The sequence below is a fragment of the Eurytemora carolleeae genome, unplaced genomic scaffold (assembly GCF_000591075.1).
Source record: "Eurytemora carolleeae unplaced genomic scaffold, Eaff_2.0 scaffold753, whole genome shotgun sequence".
Lineage (NCBI taxonomy): Eukaryota > Metazoa > Arthropoda > Copepoda > Calanoida > Temoridae > Eurytemora > Eurytemora carolleeae.
In genome coordinates, this window is record NW_019396654.1 from 15,021 (window position 1) to 33,439 (window position 18,419).

At 32.4% G+C, this 18,419-nt stretch overlaps 1 protein-coding gene across 4 annotated transcripts; it reads right to left on the reverse strand.

The window, feature by feature from the left end:
* Positions 1 to 276: 276 nt before the first annotated feature.
* LOC111706949 (uncharacterized) lies at positions 277 to 18,369 on the reverse strand. 4 transcript variants are annotated; one of them, XR_002766345.1, is made up of 13 exons: positions 17,813 to 18,369; positions 16,805 to 16,876; positions 15,968 to 16,031; positions 15,748 to 15,813; positions 15,483 to 15,545; positions 14,871 to 14,926; positions 14,424 to 14,500; positions 13,689 to 13,920; positions 13,166 to 13,262; positions 12,468 to 12,521; positions 11,972 to 12,028; positions 546 to 629; positions 277 to 356 (listed from the first exon to the last, which is right to left on the reverse strand). XR_002766345.1 is itself a non-coding variant. In XM_023479905.1 (7 exons), exons 3-7 carry the CDS (start codon positions 13,304 to 13,306, stop codon positions 327 to 329), a joined length of 366 nt encoding a protein of 121 aa, XP_023335673.1. In that variant the 5' UTR covers positions 13,307 to 13,920; positions 16,805 to 16,876; positions 17,813 to 18,369; the 3' UTR covers positions 277 to 326. The 4 variants fall into 4 exon arrangements, 1 of the variants encoding a protein (XP_023335673.1); XR_002766346.1 differs by lacking the exons at positions 277 to 356; positions 546 to 629 and adding an exon at positions 11,619 to 11,695; XR_002766347.1 differs by lacking the exons at positions 14,871 to 14,926; positions 15,483 to 15,545; positions 15,748 to 15,813.
* Positions 18,370 to 18,419: the final 50 nt, after the last annotated feature.

The window sequence follows — 18,419 nt, forward strand, 5'->3', positions numbered from 1 at the left end:
CTGTTTCGGCGGTTTCAGTGCATTGTATACAAAACAAATAAAAAATATTATGAAATATTAACTATGTACGAATACGTCGAAAAATAGTCGATGACTTTAGGTTGTAAAATCTGAGTGATTTGTTTGAATTTAAATTGTTTTTTTTTTTACGATACAAGTCGTATCCTGCAACTTTCTGAATTTGTATGAACTCTACGTTCCTCAGTATGAATTATAATTAGGTTCACAGTCCCTTAAGTGCTTTCTCAGATAAAAGTTCCCACATCAAAACACCAATTTTTTCATCTTTCTTTTATTTTTTTTCTCAACTTTTTCTCATCTTTTTCTTATCTTTTTCCCCAAGAGGCATCAAGAGTCTAGATAAAAAATATTAACGATTCCTATTAATAATATATAAAAATATACCAAATTAGATTTAATAATTAAAAAAGTAGAATAAAACTTGTTCAAAATGTAGCGCAAAATCATCCTCTTTATATCATTTGTTACAATCTTTTAACTTTTAAAAACAAAATCGTGAAAAATTCTTAACTTTTAAATTTTACCTGATAAACCAAACTTATATTTGGCTGATTAGATACAAGATACTCATAGGAGATCATATTGATAACAGAGTCATTGTAGTTTCTCTAAACATATCATATTGATAACAGAGTCATTGTAGTTTCTCTAAACATATCATATTGATAACAGAGTCATTGTAGTTTCTCCAAACATATTTTATTGATAACAGAGTCATTTTAGTTTCTCTAAACATATTATATTGATAACAGAGTCATTGCAGTTTCTATAAACATAACATATTGATATCAGAGTCATTGTAGTTTCTCTAAACATATCATATTGATAACAGAGTCATTGCAGTTTCTCTAAACATAATATATTGATAACAGAGTCATTGCAGTGTCAATAAACATATCATATTGATAACAGAGTCATTGTAGTTTCTCTAAACATAACATATTGATAACAGAGTCATTGTAGTTTCTCTATAGATATCATATTGATAACCAAAGAGAATAGAATATATATTAGAGTGGAATTAATAGAAAAAAGTGTAAAAACGGCCATTTTGTTGTACTGTTTCCATACTGCAGGTGTACTTCACAAATTTTTGCTATATAACCTTTTGAGTCCTAAGCTGAAAACTTTAGAATGGGATATCCTTAATCCCGATCGGTTAATTAATCTGGAGATTAATAACAAGAGGAGAACAAGCATTATTTAATCTGGAGATTAAGAAAAAGAGGAGATCAAGCATTAATCTCGATATCCAACATTCTAAAGTTTTCAGCTCAGGAACATCATTTTATAGAAAATCTAAAATTAATATTAAAAGAAAACCAAATTATGAAATAGGCTGGTTTCATAATTGACCAATGATCATTTCACACAGACTCTATGCCTTTCACTTTACAAACGATGACTTTCCGTTATAACTATAAATCAAATGATTCATTCACCTAATTTATTTTAAAAAGTTTATTTCACAGCTTTAAAAAATTTGAAATTGAAATGGATAGTCTAGGGAACATACTGTATTAATGTACTCTACTGCATATAATTTGTGAACATTTACATGATTTGCACACTTTGAACTCCCTTTCAGGCTGAAAGAGACTGAAAAAATTCATACCGAGGGATTGTCTAAATTCCACTCTAATATATATTCTATTTTCTTTGTTGATAACATTGTAGTTTCTCTAAACATATCATATTGATAACATTGTAGTTTCTCGAAACATATCATATTTATAGCATATATGTTCTAGTTTCTCAAAACATATCATATTTATATCAGATATGTTCTAGTTTCTCTAAACATATCATATTTATATAAGATATATTGTAGTTTCACAAAACATATCATATTTATATAAGATATATTGTGGTTTCTCTAAACATTTCATATTCATATCAGATATATTGTAGTTTTTCTAAACATATCATGTTTACATCAGATATATTGTAGTTTCACTAAACATATCATATTTACATCAGATATGTTCTAGTTTCTCTAAACATTATAGTTATATCAGGTATATTGTAGTTTCTCTAAACATCATATTAATATAAGATATATTGTAGTTTCTATAAACATCATATTCATATCAGATATATTGTAGTTTCTCTAAACATCATATTTATATAAGATATATTGTAGTTTCCCTAAACATCATATTTATATAAGATATATTGTAGTTTCTCAAAACATATCATACTTATATCAGATATATTGTAGTTTCTCTAAACATCATAATTATAACAGATATGTTCTAGTTTCTCTAAACATATCATATTTATATAAGATATATTGTAGTTTCTCTAAACATTTCATATTTATATAAGCTATATTGTAGTATTTCTAAACATTTCATATTTATATAAGATATATTGTAGTTTCCCTAAACATATCATATTTATATAAGATATATTGTAGTTTCCCTAAACATATCATATTTATACAGATATATTGTAGTTTCTCTAAACATATCATATTTATACAGATATATTGTAGTTTCTCTTAAAATATCAAATTTATTTAGATATATTGTAGTTACTCTAAACATATCATATTTATACAGATATATTGTAGTTTTTCTAAACATATCATATTTATATAAGATATATTTTAGTTTCTCTAAACATATCATATTTATACAGATATATTGTAGTTTCTCTAAAAATATCAAATTTATATAAGATACATTGTAGTTTCTCTAAACATATCATATTTATACAGATATATTGTAGTTTCCCTAAACATATCATTTTTACATAAGATATATTGTAGTTTCCCTAAACATATCATATGTATACAGATATATTGTAGTTTCTCTAAAAATATCATATTTATACAGATATATTGTAGTTTCTCTAAACATATCATATTTATACAGATATGTAGTTTCTCTAAACATATCAAATTTATACAGATATATTGTAGTTTCTATAAAAATATCAAATTTACACAGATGTATTGTAGTTTCTTTAATTATATCATATTTACATAAGATATATTGTAGTTTCTCTAAAAATATCAAATTTATATAAGATATATTGTAGTTTCTCTAAACATATCATATTTATATAAGATATATTGTAGTTTCTCTAAAAATATCAAATTTATATAAGATATATTGTAGTTTCTCTAAAAATATCTAATTTATACAGATATATTGTAGTTTCTCTAAACATATCATATTTATACAGATATATTGTAGTTTTTCTAAACATATCATATTTATATAAGATATATTGTAGTTTCTCTAAACATATCATATTTATACAGATATATTGTAGTTTCTCTAAAAATATCAAATATATATAAGATACATTGTAGTTTCCCTTAAAAATATCATATTTATACAGATATATTGTAGTTTCCCTAAACATATCATTTTTATATAAGATATATTTGTAGTTTCCCTAAACATATCATATTTTTACAGATATATTGTAGTTTCTCTAAAAATATCATATTTATACAGATATATTGTAGTTTCTCTAAAAATATCAATTTATACAGATATATTGTAGTTTCTCTTAAAATATCAAATTTATTTAGATATATTGTAGTTTCCCTAAACATATCATATTTATATAAGATATATTGTGGTTTCTCTAAACATTTCATATTTATACAGATATATTGTAGTTTCTCTAAAAATATCAAATTTATACAGATTTATTGTAGTTTCTCTAAAAATATCAAATTTATACAGATATATTGTAGTTTCTCTAAACATATCATATTTTTACAGATATATTGTAGCTTCCCTAAACATATCATATTTATACAGATATATTGTAGTTTCTCTAAAAATATCAAATTTAAATTATTCAATTTATTGTTCAAAAAAAACAGATAAACATCCTCATACACAATGTTTCGTGGACCAATTGTGTATGAGAATGTTTTTTTGATTGAACAATAAATTGAATATTCAAGCACTGCTTACCCAAGTATAGAGCACTCTGGTACACCTGGAATACATGTAAATCAAATTCATATTAGATATATTCTAGTTTTGTAGTAAATTCCCTACTACATGACAGTTCTTCTAACCAGTATCTATCCAGATATAACTTAGATTCTCTTGACTATCAATGTCAAAACACGGATACAATCCCTTGAACTATCAATGCCTCAAACAGGACACGATCCCCATGGCTACAATCTTGTGACTTATCAATGCCACTTCTACTGGGTGCGATCTCATTGGCTATCGGTGTCAACTAGCTATATTTATTGATTGGGTTAATCGGAAAACATAATTTATTTGTTTACTAATGGCACATTTAGCTATATGGACAATGTACAACTTAAATTACAATGGGGCCTCTATATTTGCTACAAATTGGGGGTGGGAGAGTGTGTTGAAAAATGGGGCTGTCTATCCCTTATTTTTGACATACTTCTTTCTTTCCAGCAACTCCATGTAGCATTTTCTGTTGTAATGATTAGTAGGATCTTTATTATCCATGTTATTAATATATCTTATCTATTTCAATGTTGACCCTGACCGGCCAATCCGGTCAGTTTAATTTACCTGTATATAAATAAATCAGTACTACATGAAACGTTGTGTTATATGGACTTATACAGAGCCTTGAGTTTTGGCTAGAGATAGAGTCATTGAGACTATATTAGACTTTGAGTAGAGTAATCTCGGGACCTAGATTTATTACAAAAGTGGTAGCAGCGGTGGGATAACCTAGGACCCAGATCTAGATGCACGAGACTCCGAAAGTATTCCAGAAAAAGAGTAAAGTGAAAACCTGGTTTAACGGATTAGCCAGAGAAGTTTTAACAGGAGAGGATTTGCCTGTGAGTGAATCAAGTGTGGCTGCAGGAAATACAGTGACTACCTTTCAAGGATATCTGAGTTTACCCAGTGACGATTCTGGATCAGAAGTAGAGATGGAGGGACCATCTCACCCAGCGATAGATGGCTTGGCGGAAATAAGGCAGCAGTTTCAGCTGCTCCAAGCCCAACTGAAGGAGACTAAGAAGGAACTGGCGGATATCAAGCAGATAAGGATAAATCATTCGCCCAGACGTGGCAAGAGTCAGCAACACCGGAGACACAGGACCCTATCGGAAGAGTAGTCGCAGTATTAAAACGCCCTAAGGTGGAAGATTCACAAGAGTACTATGTATCCTGGCTGAAGGCGGAGAAGGCAGCGGGCAGAGGAGATAGGCAGACATTACGAGATATGAGCAGGGCGGAAGCTGAATATGAGAAGAGGCTGTTGGATTTTAGCTGTAGAGCCCCAACATATGACTGTAACCCTAGTAAGGTGTTTGACTGGTGTGGTGAGTTGGAGAAACATCTGTTGAGATTTAAGTGTGAAAAGATCCCTAACGATGCTGTAAAAAGGATGCTGCTAGACTGTATAACAAGAAAAGCACAGTCTGAGATAGTATTGTTGAAACCTGATGGATTAGCTTACGACAACTACGAGATTGGTGAATTCTTTCAAGAATTATTGAAGAAGTTCACTCACGAAAAGGACGAGGAAGGCAGGAAGATGGAATGCTTGGCCAGGAGACAGGCAAGAAATGAGGATGCTCGTCAGTATTACACGGACAAGCTAAGATTATTCGTGCAAGCCCACCCCCCCAGCCAGGAGAAGTTTAGTCGAGTTCAAGAATAATATGTTGTTAGGATTATATAATGCAGAACTGAGGAAAACTTGCCTGATGTTTATGCCTAAAGATATTAAGCATGAAAAGGAGATTAAGGCAGTTCTGGCCCACCAGTTAGTGAACCTGAGGACTTATAACCTGGACCCAGGGGCCCCAGCCCAGGATTTGGCAGGCTTACAAAGTACATACAGGTATGATAAGAGCGAGATAACTAAGGCTGACAAGATGTTGAAGACGGGACAGGTGCCCATGGACGTTAATGCCTTGCCAGGGCTGGTGGAGGACATGTCAGATGCTGAAGAATTGGATGCTGAGAGCGGGATAAATGCCCTGCATGGTGCGGAGGAACGCGCAGTAATATAAGCCGATCCTTAACCAGTTCAACATAGGCCAGTGGGTATTGATCTTTGACCCTAGAATCATTCCAGGCAGTTGTGACAAACTCAGGTCATATTGGGCGGGGCCCTACAAGATCATAAGGTTGATGGCTCCAGTGCTAGCTGAGGTGATCGCAGTTTTAGAGCAAGGTAAACCAAGGACAGAGACAGCTGGACAGAGACAGCTGGACAGAAGAGAACGAGACCCTGGAGAGGGATACAGCTGGTCAGACTGAACCACAGGGGATTACACAGACTGACCGCGGGACTCAGATAACATCCAGCTGTGAAGAGGGAGGGAGGGGATCCCACCCCACACTAGATTTAGATGGAGAAGTTAATATGCAGGGAGAGGGGAAGAGGGGGGCAGAGAAACAGCCCCTCCCCAGCCTGGAAAATACCGGAGAACCAACCCAGCCAACCCTACCCCAATCTTCAGGTGCAGTGCCAGCCTATAACCCAGAGAACAAGATAGATATGCAGGAGGGGACTGGGGGAGTAAAGAGAGGCCAAGCTGAACCTGAGGAAAACAGCCATAACAAAGAATAGAGGAAGAGGGAGGGGATCAAGAGGAGATTACAAGATGAACAAACCCAGCCAACCATACCTCAATCCTCAAGTACAATGCCAGTCTATCATCCGGAGAACGAGATATATATGCATGAGGGGGCTGGAGGAGTAAAGAGAGGGCAAACTGAACTGATAAACCTCCATCATGATAAAGGGAGAAAGTGAGAGGGGATCAAGAGGGGATTGAACGATATTCCTTGTGTACAATATGAGGAGTATAAAGCTAGCTGGGACCAAGAGATTCAAGCCAAGAAATGCAAAGGATGGATAAACTGTATTTTGGATCGCTGTGGCTAAATGGAGAGATCAACAGAAAACCTGGCTGGGACAGTACGAATTTCACCCCTTACCCCAGTTATTAGGGATCAACAGGCAGGAATGATCGCAGCCTTATCAGTGCAGCCAGGACATGCCAGTACGGCAGCGGTGCAGAGCAATCTTATCTCTCCAGCTACCAGTCAGTCAACAAGGAACACAAGGAGGCGTAACAAGTCATGGAGTAGCTCTCTGTTTTGTACGGGTTTAATGCTTCTGTTCATGTTCCTCTCTATCAAACTACGGAGGGTTTTAAGGATTGAAGCGAACTAACTCATCAGAGCCGGTGATTTAAAAAATTCAAGAAAATACGACTTGGGTCTAAGCTGTTGTTGAGCCTTATTTACGGCTCGGGCTTTCGGATTTAGGTTGCATCTAATTTTCAACAGAGTTAAGTTCATAAAACCGGTTTAATTTTGTATTTGGAGGATTTTCATAGTTGGAATTGGCGCATTTCGCGTTTTGATGAGAAGAAGACCCAACTTTGAGCCTTATTCTCCACTAAAACCAACCAAGGTCGGTTTTATTTTCATTAGGCTTAACTCCTTAAGTCAAGCCTAAGATCTCGCAGCTGTCAATCACGTGACACAAGCTGTCATCATAGTTGGGTCGAAGATTGGGTCTTAAAGTGGGTTTAAGGAATTACGGCTCGAGCCGAAGTTTTTAAATCACGGGCTCTGATGTATACACCCGACTGCAATCTCCAACCACAGATGCCCATCTACATGATGTCAGGAAAAGATCTGTTTTCTTCCCATGAAATGGAGTGTAACTTAACCAGAAACCAAGGAGTCTGTAATATAAGGGAGGGATATGTTTACATGGTCAGAGATACAAATCTAGCTGGAGTCTGTCATTAGGGAAAGTTATCAATGCTAGAGGTTCTACACCAACAGTCTAACGTGAGAGGAACGAGAGCTAAATGTGCCCACCAAGATCAGCACAGAGTTAGAGGTAATGATATTGTTCTGCAACTCTTTGATGTCATTCAGTCAGTACCTGGAGCTGGATGTGTCCGTAGATATCAACTTGGGGTTATAGATTAGGATGTTGCTCCTTAACGCGTTGATATCACCAATGTTGCTAGACCTGGGGCCGACCCAAATCCAGCTGGAGCGACTGATGACTAATGCTGGTGAAATAAGATGTCGAGAGATCGTTAAGATTGCATTGAATGATAACTCTCGACACGTCCCCCGGGGATTTGTAGCATTTTCTGTTGTAATGATTAGTACGATCTTTATTATCAATGTTATTAATATATCTTATCTATTTCAATGTTGACCCTGACCGGCCAATCCGGTCAGTTTGATTTACCTGTATATAAATAAATTAGTACTACATGAAACGTTGTGTTATACGGACGTATACAGAGCCTTGAATTTTGGCTAGAGATAGAGTCATTGAGACTATAATTAGACTTTGAGTAGAGTAATCTCGGGACCTAGATTTATTACATCCATATGTTCATACATTCCATTGATTCTCTGGAACCAGATTAACTTTCTTAATGTCCTTGCTGAGTCTGTTTAACTCCTTAATTGTTCTGGATACAGCTGTAGATTTTTCATACACATCTTTGGTTCTTGCTGCAGTGAAACCCTTAATAACGAATACATCGAAAGAATTCATCAAATGTCATATTCTTCACTCTCTGATAATGGAATGTTGGAGATATTTAGTTTTTTAATTAAAATTATATGGAACTCTTCAAAACTATTGCCGCATATTCATGGCTATTTATTTATTTTCGTAAATACTGAAATTTACGTCATATAGTATAAAACTCATTGAAAAATTTTCAAGACAACATTTGATAAATTGTTCCGATGTATTCGTTATTAAGGGTTTCACTGTATAATAATTACATGTGTTGGATTTTAAAAATTAGCTCTTTGCATCATTCTCCCTGCTTATTTTCCATATCCTCAGCTTGAACTTTTTAAATTTCCTTTTCTCTCAGCCTTCATTCTATTGTTGATTTTTCTCTCCTTTACTAACTTCCTTGGTTCAGCAATTCCTCTTCTTTTATCTTGTTCTCTTGGTCTTGATTCCTTTCTTTCGACTTGTTTCCACTGTAGGTATTTGTTTTTCTGTGTTTATACTAAACATGTTTGTCGATGTGTAGCGTACTTGCTTTTGATATTTTCTTGATCTTGATGTTTCTCTTGATCTTGATTCTTCTCCTGATCTTGATGCTTATTCTCTTGATCTTAATTCTTCTCCTGAACTTGATGATCATTCTCTTGATCTTGATGCTTCTCTAGATTTAGGCTGTGTATTGCAGATGGTTGATCTTGATGTTTCTCATGATCTTATGTGATTCTTATACATAATTCATCGTTTCTGTTAATGTTTTATCTATCATTCTCTTGTTTCTTAAGGTACACGGCTTGTCTACTAACTGATGCTTGTAACCATAAATCTTCCTTGGCAGCATAATATTCTCTTCAACCATTTCCTTTTTCCTGTCCAGGTATTCCTGTTTTCGTTTCATCTTGTCTGCATGAGCTCTTCTGGTCTCTTCATTTTCTCTCTGTTTCTTGTCTAGGTATTCCAGTCTCTTGCTATCATCATATTTTTGTTGTGAGAATCTTTTCATCATTTCTACAAAAAAATCTCCTGTTTCATAGTTCTGAAATGGGTGAGATCCTTTTCAACATTTCTGTAAAAATCTCTTGTTCCATAGTTCTTAAATACTAACCCTGTTGGATGAAACAGCACTATCTCTTTTCTAGCTGCTTTGGTGAAGCAGGACCGCAGCATCCTTTTTACTGCTTCATTTGGGATTGTTTCCCATTCATTGTTAATCAGATGAGTTTCCAAGTTTGAGCACCATTATCTCAGGATTTCCAGCATATTTTAAAGCTCTTTCATTGAAGCCCTGTACCCTTTCTCTTGTACTATTTACGATATCACACATCTTGTTGTGTGTATCCTCTTTTGCTTCCCCTGTTTCCACTACTCTCTGTGGCTGTTCCATACATTGTTCTGATTTATCCATCTTCTTGTTCTGCTCCAACATTCCTTTCACTCTTGCAATCTTTACCATTGTTTTTAAATCTTGTTCCAACCTCTGCTTCATGACTTCCAATTCCTTGTATAGAAGGTTTCCACCCGCTTTTCCGGATTCCTTCATTTTTGGTATTCTGGTGTCTGATTCTTTACTGCAGGTACTCTAGGGTACAATTTAAAACTGTCCATTGTCACACTCTGTTTACCCTGTCCACAACTTGTTGCTTTATTGTTCCTTAGAGTCTTTGAAATTTAACTAGTGTTCCTTAACCCAACCACTATCACCACTTTTATAGTAAATTCCCTACTCCATAACAATTTCTCTAACCAGTATCTATCCAGATATAACTTAGATTCTCTTGACTATCAATGTCAACACATGGCTATAATCCAGTGAACTATCAAAGCCTCAAACAGGACAAGATCCACACGGCTACAATCCCCTGACTTATCAACGCAACCACCAATGGGCGCGATCTTGTAAGCTATCGATGTCCTCTAGGCACTAGCTCGTAACTATCAATTCCATAACTCAAGTCAACGATCTCAATTTGTATATATTTCAGCAAAACCAAATTACTCTCAACACTGTAATTGTCTCTGTATCAATTTTCAATGTTTCTTCATTTTAGATTGACATTGGGTCTTTAATTACAAGGTATACATTACATAGTTAAAAATCACAATATGGGTATGACGGAGTTATATATATCTACAACTATTGATTGGGTTAATTGAAATACATGATTTATGTATTTACTAATGGGCACATTTAGCTATATAGATATTTATACCAGATTATATTTATGAAGAAAAAGCTACAATTCTTTTTATAACCCAAATAGACCATGAACAACCCCCCCCCCCCACGAAATGTTGGTTTATTTTCATATCCCTTTTCCACGTACTGCACCTAATAACAATGATCAGTGTAGTTGACTAAGCAAAATACACACATCAGAATCTAGCGTCATTTTCCAACAAATGTCCTGACGGGCTCTAAACATATCATATTTATTACAGATATACTGTAGTTTCTCTAAATATATCATGTTCATATCAGATATGTTGTAGTTGCTCTATTAACATACAATATTTATACAGATACTAGCCTTATAGGGCGCTTCGCGCCCATCTTCTAAACTAATTGTGAACATGTTCTCTTTGTTTACATCGTAAAACAAAACAAAAATAATTCGCGGATTTTCACAAAAATTTCGTGGATTTTCAAAATTTCATTAATTTCAAAATTAATGAAGATCGAATTTTGATGGAGACAAATATTTGAAATTTTGATCATTCATAAACCTTCCCTGTGGTCACGTGATGTCCCACAAAAAATTTGGGCCCAATCAGTTCAGCCGTTTTGACGTTTATTGGATAAAAACAGACAGACAAACAAAACAAACAAACAGACAGACAAGCCAAATTTATATATAAATGCTGTAGTTTCTCAAAACATAATATTCATAAAATATTTTTTCTAGTAATATTTATTATTTATAGCAGATATGTTATAGTTTCTCTAAACATATAATACCTATAGCAGATATGATCTAGTTTCTCTAAACATATCATATTTATAGCAGATAAATTGTAGTTTCTCTAAACATATTATATTGATAACAAAGTCATTGTAGTTTCTCTAAACATATCATATTTATAGCAGATAAATTGTAGTTTCTCTAAACATATTATATTGGTAACAGAGTCATTGTAGTTTCTCTAAACATATCATATTGATAACAGAGTCATTGTAGTTTCTCTAAGCATATCATATTTACAGCAGATATGATCTAGTTTCTCTAAACATATCATATTTATAGCATATATATTGTAGTTTCTCTAAACATATTATATTAATAACAGAGTCATTGTAGTTTTTCTAAACATATCATATTTATAGCATATATATTTTAGTTTCTCTAAACATATCATATTTATAGCATATATATTGTAGTTTCTCTAAACATATTTTAACTATAAAATATTTAAAGATCAAGTAAAATAATTAACATGTTAACAAAATCTGGAAACTTACAAAACATCCAGAAAAGAAAGCAGGACCAGTTCTATATGGAATGTAAGCTTCAGGGTCCTGGAATCACAAGATTTAATATCCTAATGTTCTAATGTTCTAATATCTTAATGTTCCAATGTTCTAATGTTCTAATATTCTAATGTTCTAATGTTCTAATGTTCTTATGTTCTAATGTTCTAATGTTCTAGTGTTCTAATGTTCTAATGTTCTAATGTTCTAATGTTCTAATGTTCTAATATTCTAATGTTCCAATGTTTTCATGTTCTAATATTCTAATGTTCTAATGTTCTAATGTTCTTATGTTCTAATGTTCCAATGTTCTTATGTTCTAATGTTTTAATGTTCTAATGTTCTTATGTTCTAATGTTCTAATGTTCCAATGTTCTATTGTTCTAATGTTCTATTGTTCTAAGGTTCTCATGTTCTAATGTTCTAATTTTTTTTCTTCATTTTCTAAGTAAGAAATAGAATAATTTTACAAAAAAAAGATCGTCACCTTTTTTATGTTAAGTTTTAAAGCATCCAGTACATATTTTAAGAACCGAGATCCCTAAAATTAATCAAAATGTTAATCAGAAAGAAACATAATCCCTTAGCAAAAATGTTATTTTTTGTTATTTTTAATATTCAACATGATTTAATTAAATTTCTATTTGGTTTTCTCTTTAAAGATTTAAGGAAAACTTCTTTTATATAGATACTTTGCTAGTCTGTGTGCGCCTGTTTGTAAGTTTGGAATCCAAAAAATTAAGTCTGAACCGGCTGAACCGATCCAGCCCAAATTTTATGTGGGACCTGACATGTCGACCGGGACCCATGGAAATTTAATGGATGGTGAAAAATAAAAAATTGTGCCTAAAAATTTTTACTTTTCAAAATATACGAAAAAAAATCGATAAATCCGCGAACATTTTTTGTTGATATTTGATAATTAATTTAAGACATGAAAATGCCACAATATTCTCCAATATTTTGATTTAAAATACAATTTAAAGATGTGTCTATATAATCTATATAATTATATAGACAAATATATCATTTTTTAAGTATTAAATAGAAAAATCTACATTAGTGCAACAAAAGTATATTTTTAGGGCTATGTCTTCTTTGTAACATGTGAGACGTCCTATATCGTGAAGCAATGTATACTATCAATGTGTAAAGAGGAAGTTACAAAAAAACAACATGACTGACCTTAGGAAAGCCCAGTGCACCATTTGAAATATTATTCCAGGGTGAGGGGGATAAAATAACAAAACTAGCAATCAATAAATCAAGCAGGGGTTTCACACTGAAAGTATGTACATAAAATGTGACAGTACAGATTAGACACATAAATATTTACATTATTTAGAATATTTATTTTTAAGGATGAGGTAGTGGAGGGAGGGAGGGGGAGGGTGCACATGAAAAAAATTACCTTAAGCATTGAGGTAAAACTCGTTTCTCAATTGTGAGAATATCTTTTAAGAGTATGGTATTAAGTTTGAAAATAAAATTAATTTTTTGACTGAAGGTTTAAACAAAGTTTTGTTCACACTTTAGTTTAAACCCTCTAAAGAATTGACTGAATTATAACATTCACTCGAAATATGGCCAGCAACTGTAAAAATCATATTAAATGATAATGCCTCCTGAAAAAAATGTCGCAGGGGTACCCATGAGAAGAGGGTTGGGGGCGGGAGGGAGTGGAATTGTAATTTAGTAAAAAAATTACCAAATTGAATCAGTGTCAAAATAAACGCCTCCATTTCTGTAAATTATCTAGATAATATGATATTGTTAAGTTGATTTCAGGAAAATATCTGATTTTTCCTGGTATCTGAGAATATCTGATTTTACCTGGTTTCTGAGAATATCTGATTTTACCTGGTATNAGAATATCTGATTTTGCCCCCTTGTTGCTCTCGTTTTTTAACACCTCATACGTTTCAAACTCTGATATGTACCTTTACAGAGATTAAACATAACCAGGGACTGAAGAATTAAAGAATTTGAACTAGGTCGCTAAACTACCTAAGTTTTAATTTTGAATCAGAATTTTAAAGTTAAAGGAATCAACCGGTGTTAGGTAGCCTAGCGTCCTTTCCAATTCTTTAAGTTCGATCCCAGAATTAAAAATATTTGTATTGTGAATCTCATGATCAAGCATTGATCTCCATCTTATGCAAATCTACGGGTTAATATAATTAATGAATTGGCCAATGATAAATGTCCAGTACAGTACAGTACAGTACAGTACACTATACACTCCAATTCATTTCATGTACCGGGTCGAATTTCAACTAGCCCCAGCTGAACAGTAAAAATACAGACTATATGAGGCAAAACGGGACAATGCGCCAAATGAATTATCGCCTAATAATAAAATTCATGTAATTACAGTACAGTGCAGAACTGTACTGTACTGTGAGGTACAGTGGTTATTAAAAAATGAATAAAAACAACTCACTCATTTATATCAAAAATTTTGATTAAAGATATATTTGTTCTCAATTCTTCAGTAATATTTTCAGTCCAGAGTCTGACCTAAATATTATTTCTATTTAATTGTTTGTTATAAAACTCAGTGTTGAATTATTAATAAATATAATAAACAATACCGTATTGGTATAATTAGAATCAATAACCTTAACAAATTTAGGATCGGACAAGTTATACAGTACACCAAAGATTTTTATATCATAGATGTCTTATAAGGTACAAAGTTCCATGGGTTCTATAGGTTGTACATTTTACAGGATATTTTGTAATGAAGTTATGTACAGGGTTACCCATAAAGGATGAGACTTTAGAAACGATTGTTCAGATTTTATTGATATGTTTTCTAAAATATCCGTTCAGCTCTCACACTGGTTTCTTCTTTTCGAATTTAATTTACTAATTAAACAAAACCAACCTTTATATTTTTAGAGTTTCAGGTCGTCATTAAAGCATCATCCTATATACAGCAACCTTGTATAAAGTTAGTTTAAAGGGACTGTACGCGCAATTACAAGGAACCTTTCATTCAATGATACCCTTTAAACCTTTGACCGCGATGATGACAGACGTTTTCTAATTTATATACATAAACTGTTGAATCCATTATTTGCACTTTGTCTTATTAAAGAAATATTTATATATTTACTTTCTAAAAGAATTTAAATATTCAAATGTTTGAATTAATAAAAACCTCGTTGGATTAAAATATTCTTGGTTTTCCAGAAATTTGACGCCATCCTTTTTGAGTTTACAAACAGCGTACACTCACATGCTTATGGCTTTTTATACAGCATTTAAGAGATATACAATGAGATCTCTGTCCTCGATGATCAGTTAAAGGTTTAAAGGGAATCTTTGTGAATTTGTGTAGATTACGCTGGCAGTCCCTTTAACTTCAGATTTATAATTTTATCTTTTCTTTTTTAGAAATTTAGTTGAGTTTGAGCCAAATTAACATTTTTGGCGTGGATCAGTTTTTAGATTTTAAAGAGGAGTATTAGGATAATCTTGGTTAATATTCGCGCACCTAATAATGTTATCTTGGTATTTAACCGGAATAATGTCACCAAACCAAATAAAGTTCAGAATTCTAAATGAAATTCATTTAAATAACTTACACGTTCTATTTTGAAAATACAAATATTTGGGTTCTATCATCCTTGGAAAAAAAGAAAGATTTTTTGAACATATTTTTAATATTATCTGATTTTGAAGAAAAATAATAATAAAAATTATCGAAATTAAAAATTAAACAAGAAACAAAATCGATTTTTTAATTGAAAAATATTTACTTTGGTACACAATACTCTTCTTCAGGTTCCATTGTAATGTTAAAATTTACATCGAGAACATTCCCTCTAGATTGTATTTATTTAAACTATCATTATTATCATTGTTATCATTCTTACAGCTATTATTATTTACAAAAATCATTATAATCATTGTTTATATAGTTATTATTATTATAGTCATTGTTAAAACTTTTATTAGAACTATAATGATTAAATATACCCAATCACAGCTGTTCTAGGGTTGGTTTGGGAAATGTTGAGTCTTGTTAAATTTACTCTGGGATCTGAAAAAAACCAAAACTCTGAATTCTGAAATTTAGGTTTATCTATTCCTGTTAAGAGGTAATCTGTTTTTGTCTGTTTGCATGTTTAATTATAGCTCTTAAACCCCTTGAGTCTTGACCAATTTGCCTCAAATTTTGATTGGAGACCCTAGTAACGTTCTTAGCCTGGTTTAAGTTGAGTGGGTTTAATTTAAAGAGAAATCTCCGGGCAAAGCTGGGTTCCCAAACTAGTAAAAAACTGCAATGTTTGGATGTATGATACATATCTTTTTTATGAACGAAGACGATTTAAAGTCGACACTCATTTGTCCAGGGGCCTGATTATATTATTTTTTAACCCTTATATTATTGCAACCTTTGGTAAAAATACAATGTGTTATAAACCGAAATGCTATTCATGTAAAACTAATTAGATTTGTTTTAATATGCTTTGATATTTGTTGTGTACATGTCAGAAAATTACTTTAAACTCTAGTTATTCGAATTAATGTATAAACTATTTTGCATAAGATAAATTCTCACCCTGATCTCTAATCGTTCTCCTTAAATCTATTTAATTGAAATGTTTTGTTATTATTAAAAAGCCAAATGTTTACTGTACACTGCCCAGCTTGCTATAACTGGGAAAAGGTCGGCCCAGCACTTTAAAATGTACATGAGTTCACAGTGAACATGTTTCTTTGTTTCTTTGTTTTGCATGTTAAAAGTCATGATTTATGCAAAATTTTAAAGTTAACAATGTTGGCATGCCACATGAATAATTTAGGGGTTACCTGAAACTTTGCAATCAGAATCAACCAAATATACCTTCATTCTATACCATTCAATAAACCATTCGTTATAACCTAGAATTTACGGCATAATACTTTTTATTGTGATTTTCTAAGATTTCATAATTTTACGCATGTTCGTATTGGAGAGAATAATTTAGTTTACATTTACAAACGTTGCTTTATCGCATTCATTTAAATAATTGGCTTGTTTTTTTTGTGTGTCAATCTACCTTATGGTAACTCCCAAAAAAAGTTTCCGGAAATAAAGTCCTGAATTTGGGCGCTAAAAAAGTCCTGTGGAAAACAGTCCTTGAAATAAAAAGTCTCTGGACATGAAGTCCTGCCATTTTGAGACTTCCAGTATGATATTGTAAAAAAAAGCCTCCGGAAAAAAGTCCTTTTACAGTTGAAAATTTATTGAAACAAAGGACGTTTACAACCGTGTAAAAAGGGGCCTGATATTGCAAACACCTCTGGGTAATGGGTATATTCAATATGCAGATGCATAGTCCGTTTTATGAAAATGTTTAAGACTTAACCTCATTTTCCCAAGAAATATATGATTTTTTTTCTTTTCCTGTGATATTATTTCCTGAGACTTTTTGGCAGCCTTCATATTATTTCTATTTAAAGAAGTCCCAGGAATCTAAAACTCGGGACTTAATTTCCGGTGACATTTTGTCATAGGACTTCAGAAAAAAATGGGACTTTTTTACCAAAGTTTTTATTTACTGGTATTTTTTCAGAAACTTTTCCTGTGACTTTCTTACATAGATTCCTGTCTTGTAACGTCACAATTTTTTACTATTAATATTTTTGAATTCCATCAACACAAAAAACTGCAAAATCCTTAAATGATGACGCTAATCCTAATGGATCAGGCCGTGTAAAGGTCATTCATTAGAAAAGATATATGTTATAAGCAAAATGTAAATGGGTTTACTGATGTAGTAATAATTCATATCTAGTCCATGTGGTAAAAATGATAAAAAAGTCTCAAAATTATACCTGCTTCTAGAGTAAAGATTAAAATACAACTAAAGAATAATAGGGAACCCACAATCTTTAATCCTTTATTCCACATATTCCTTTAAACCTGAAAAATATAATTCAAATAATGGTTTCCATTTTTTTTTTGGATCAATTTAGACCCTGCAGTTGTTTAGAATAATAAACAATAACGATGTAACAGTTAGTTTTTCTTGATGCCCTCAAATGCTCCAATGTACGGAAAATGTCGTCTTTTAAGTTAGATAGATAAAAACACATCATATGTCGTCACTGAATAAAGATTCGATAGTGACGTCATGACAGATTTTGTCTATCTATCAGCTTAGGAGACGACATTTTCCGTACAATGCAGCGCATCGAGAGTAAACAACCTTATTATACAACCTTGACTGTGTGTGAAATACTGATAAGGGTTTACGGGTCGAATTCCATTTTAACGTCACATATGGAATAATCGTTCCGGAAACTGATTTATCTAAGGTTTTTTTTTTCTTGGAAATCAGTAAATAAAAAATGGTTCGAACAAGGTACTAATGCAAGGAAAGTTAATTGAAGTCGTGTATACTCTGCGTACATATTGAAAACAGTTCTATTTGGGCGGAAT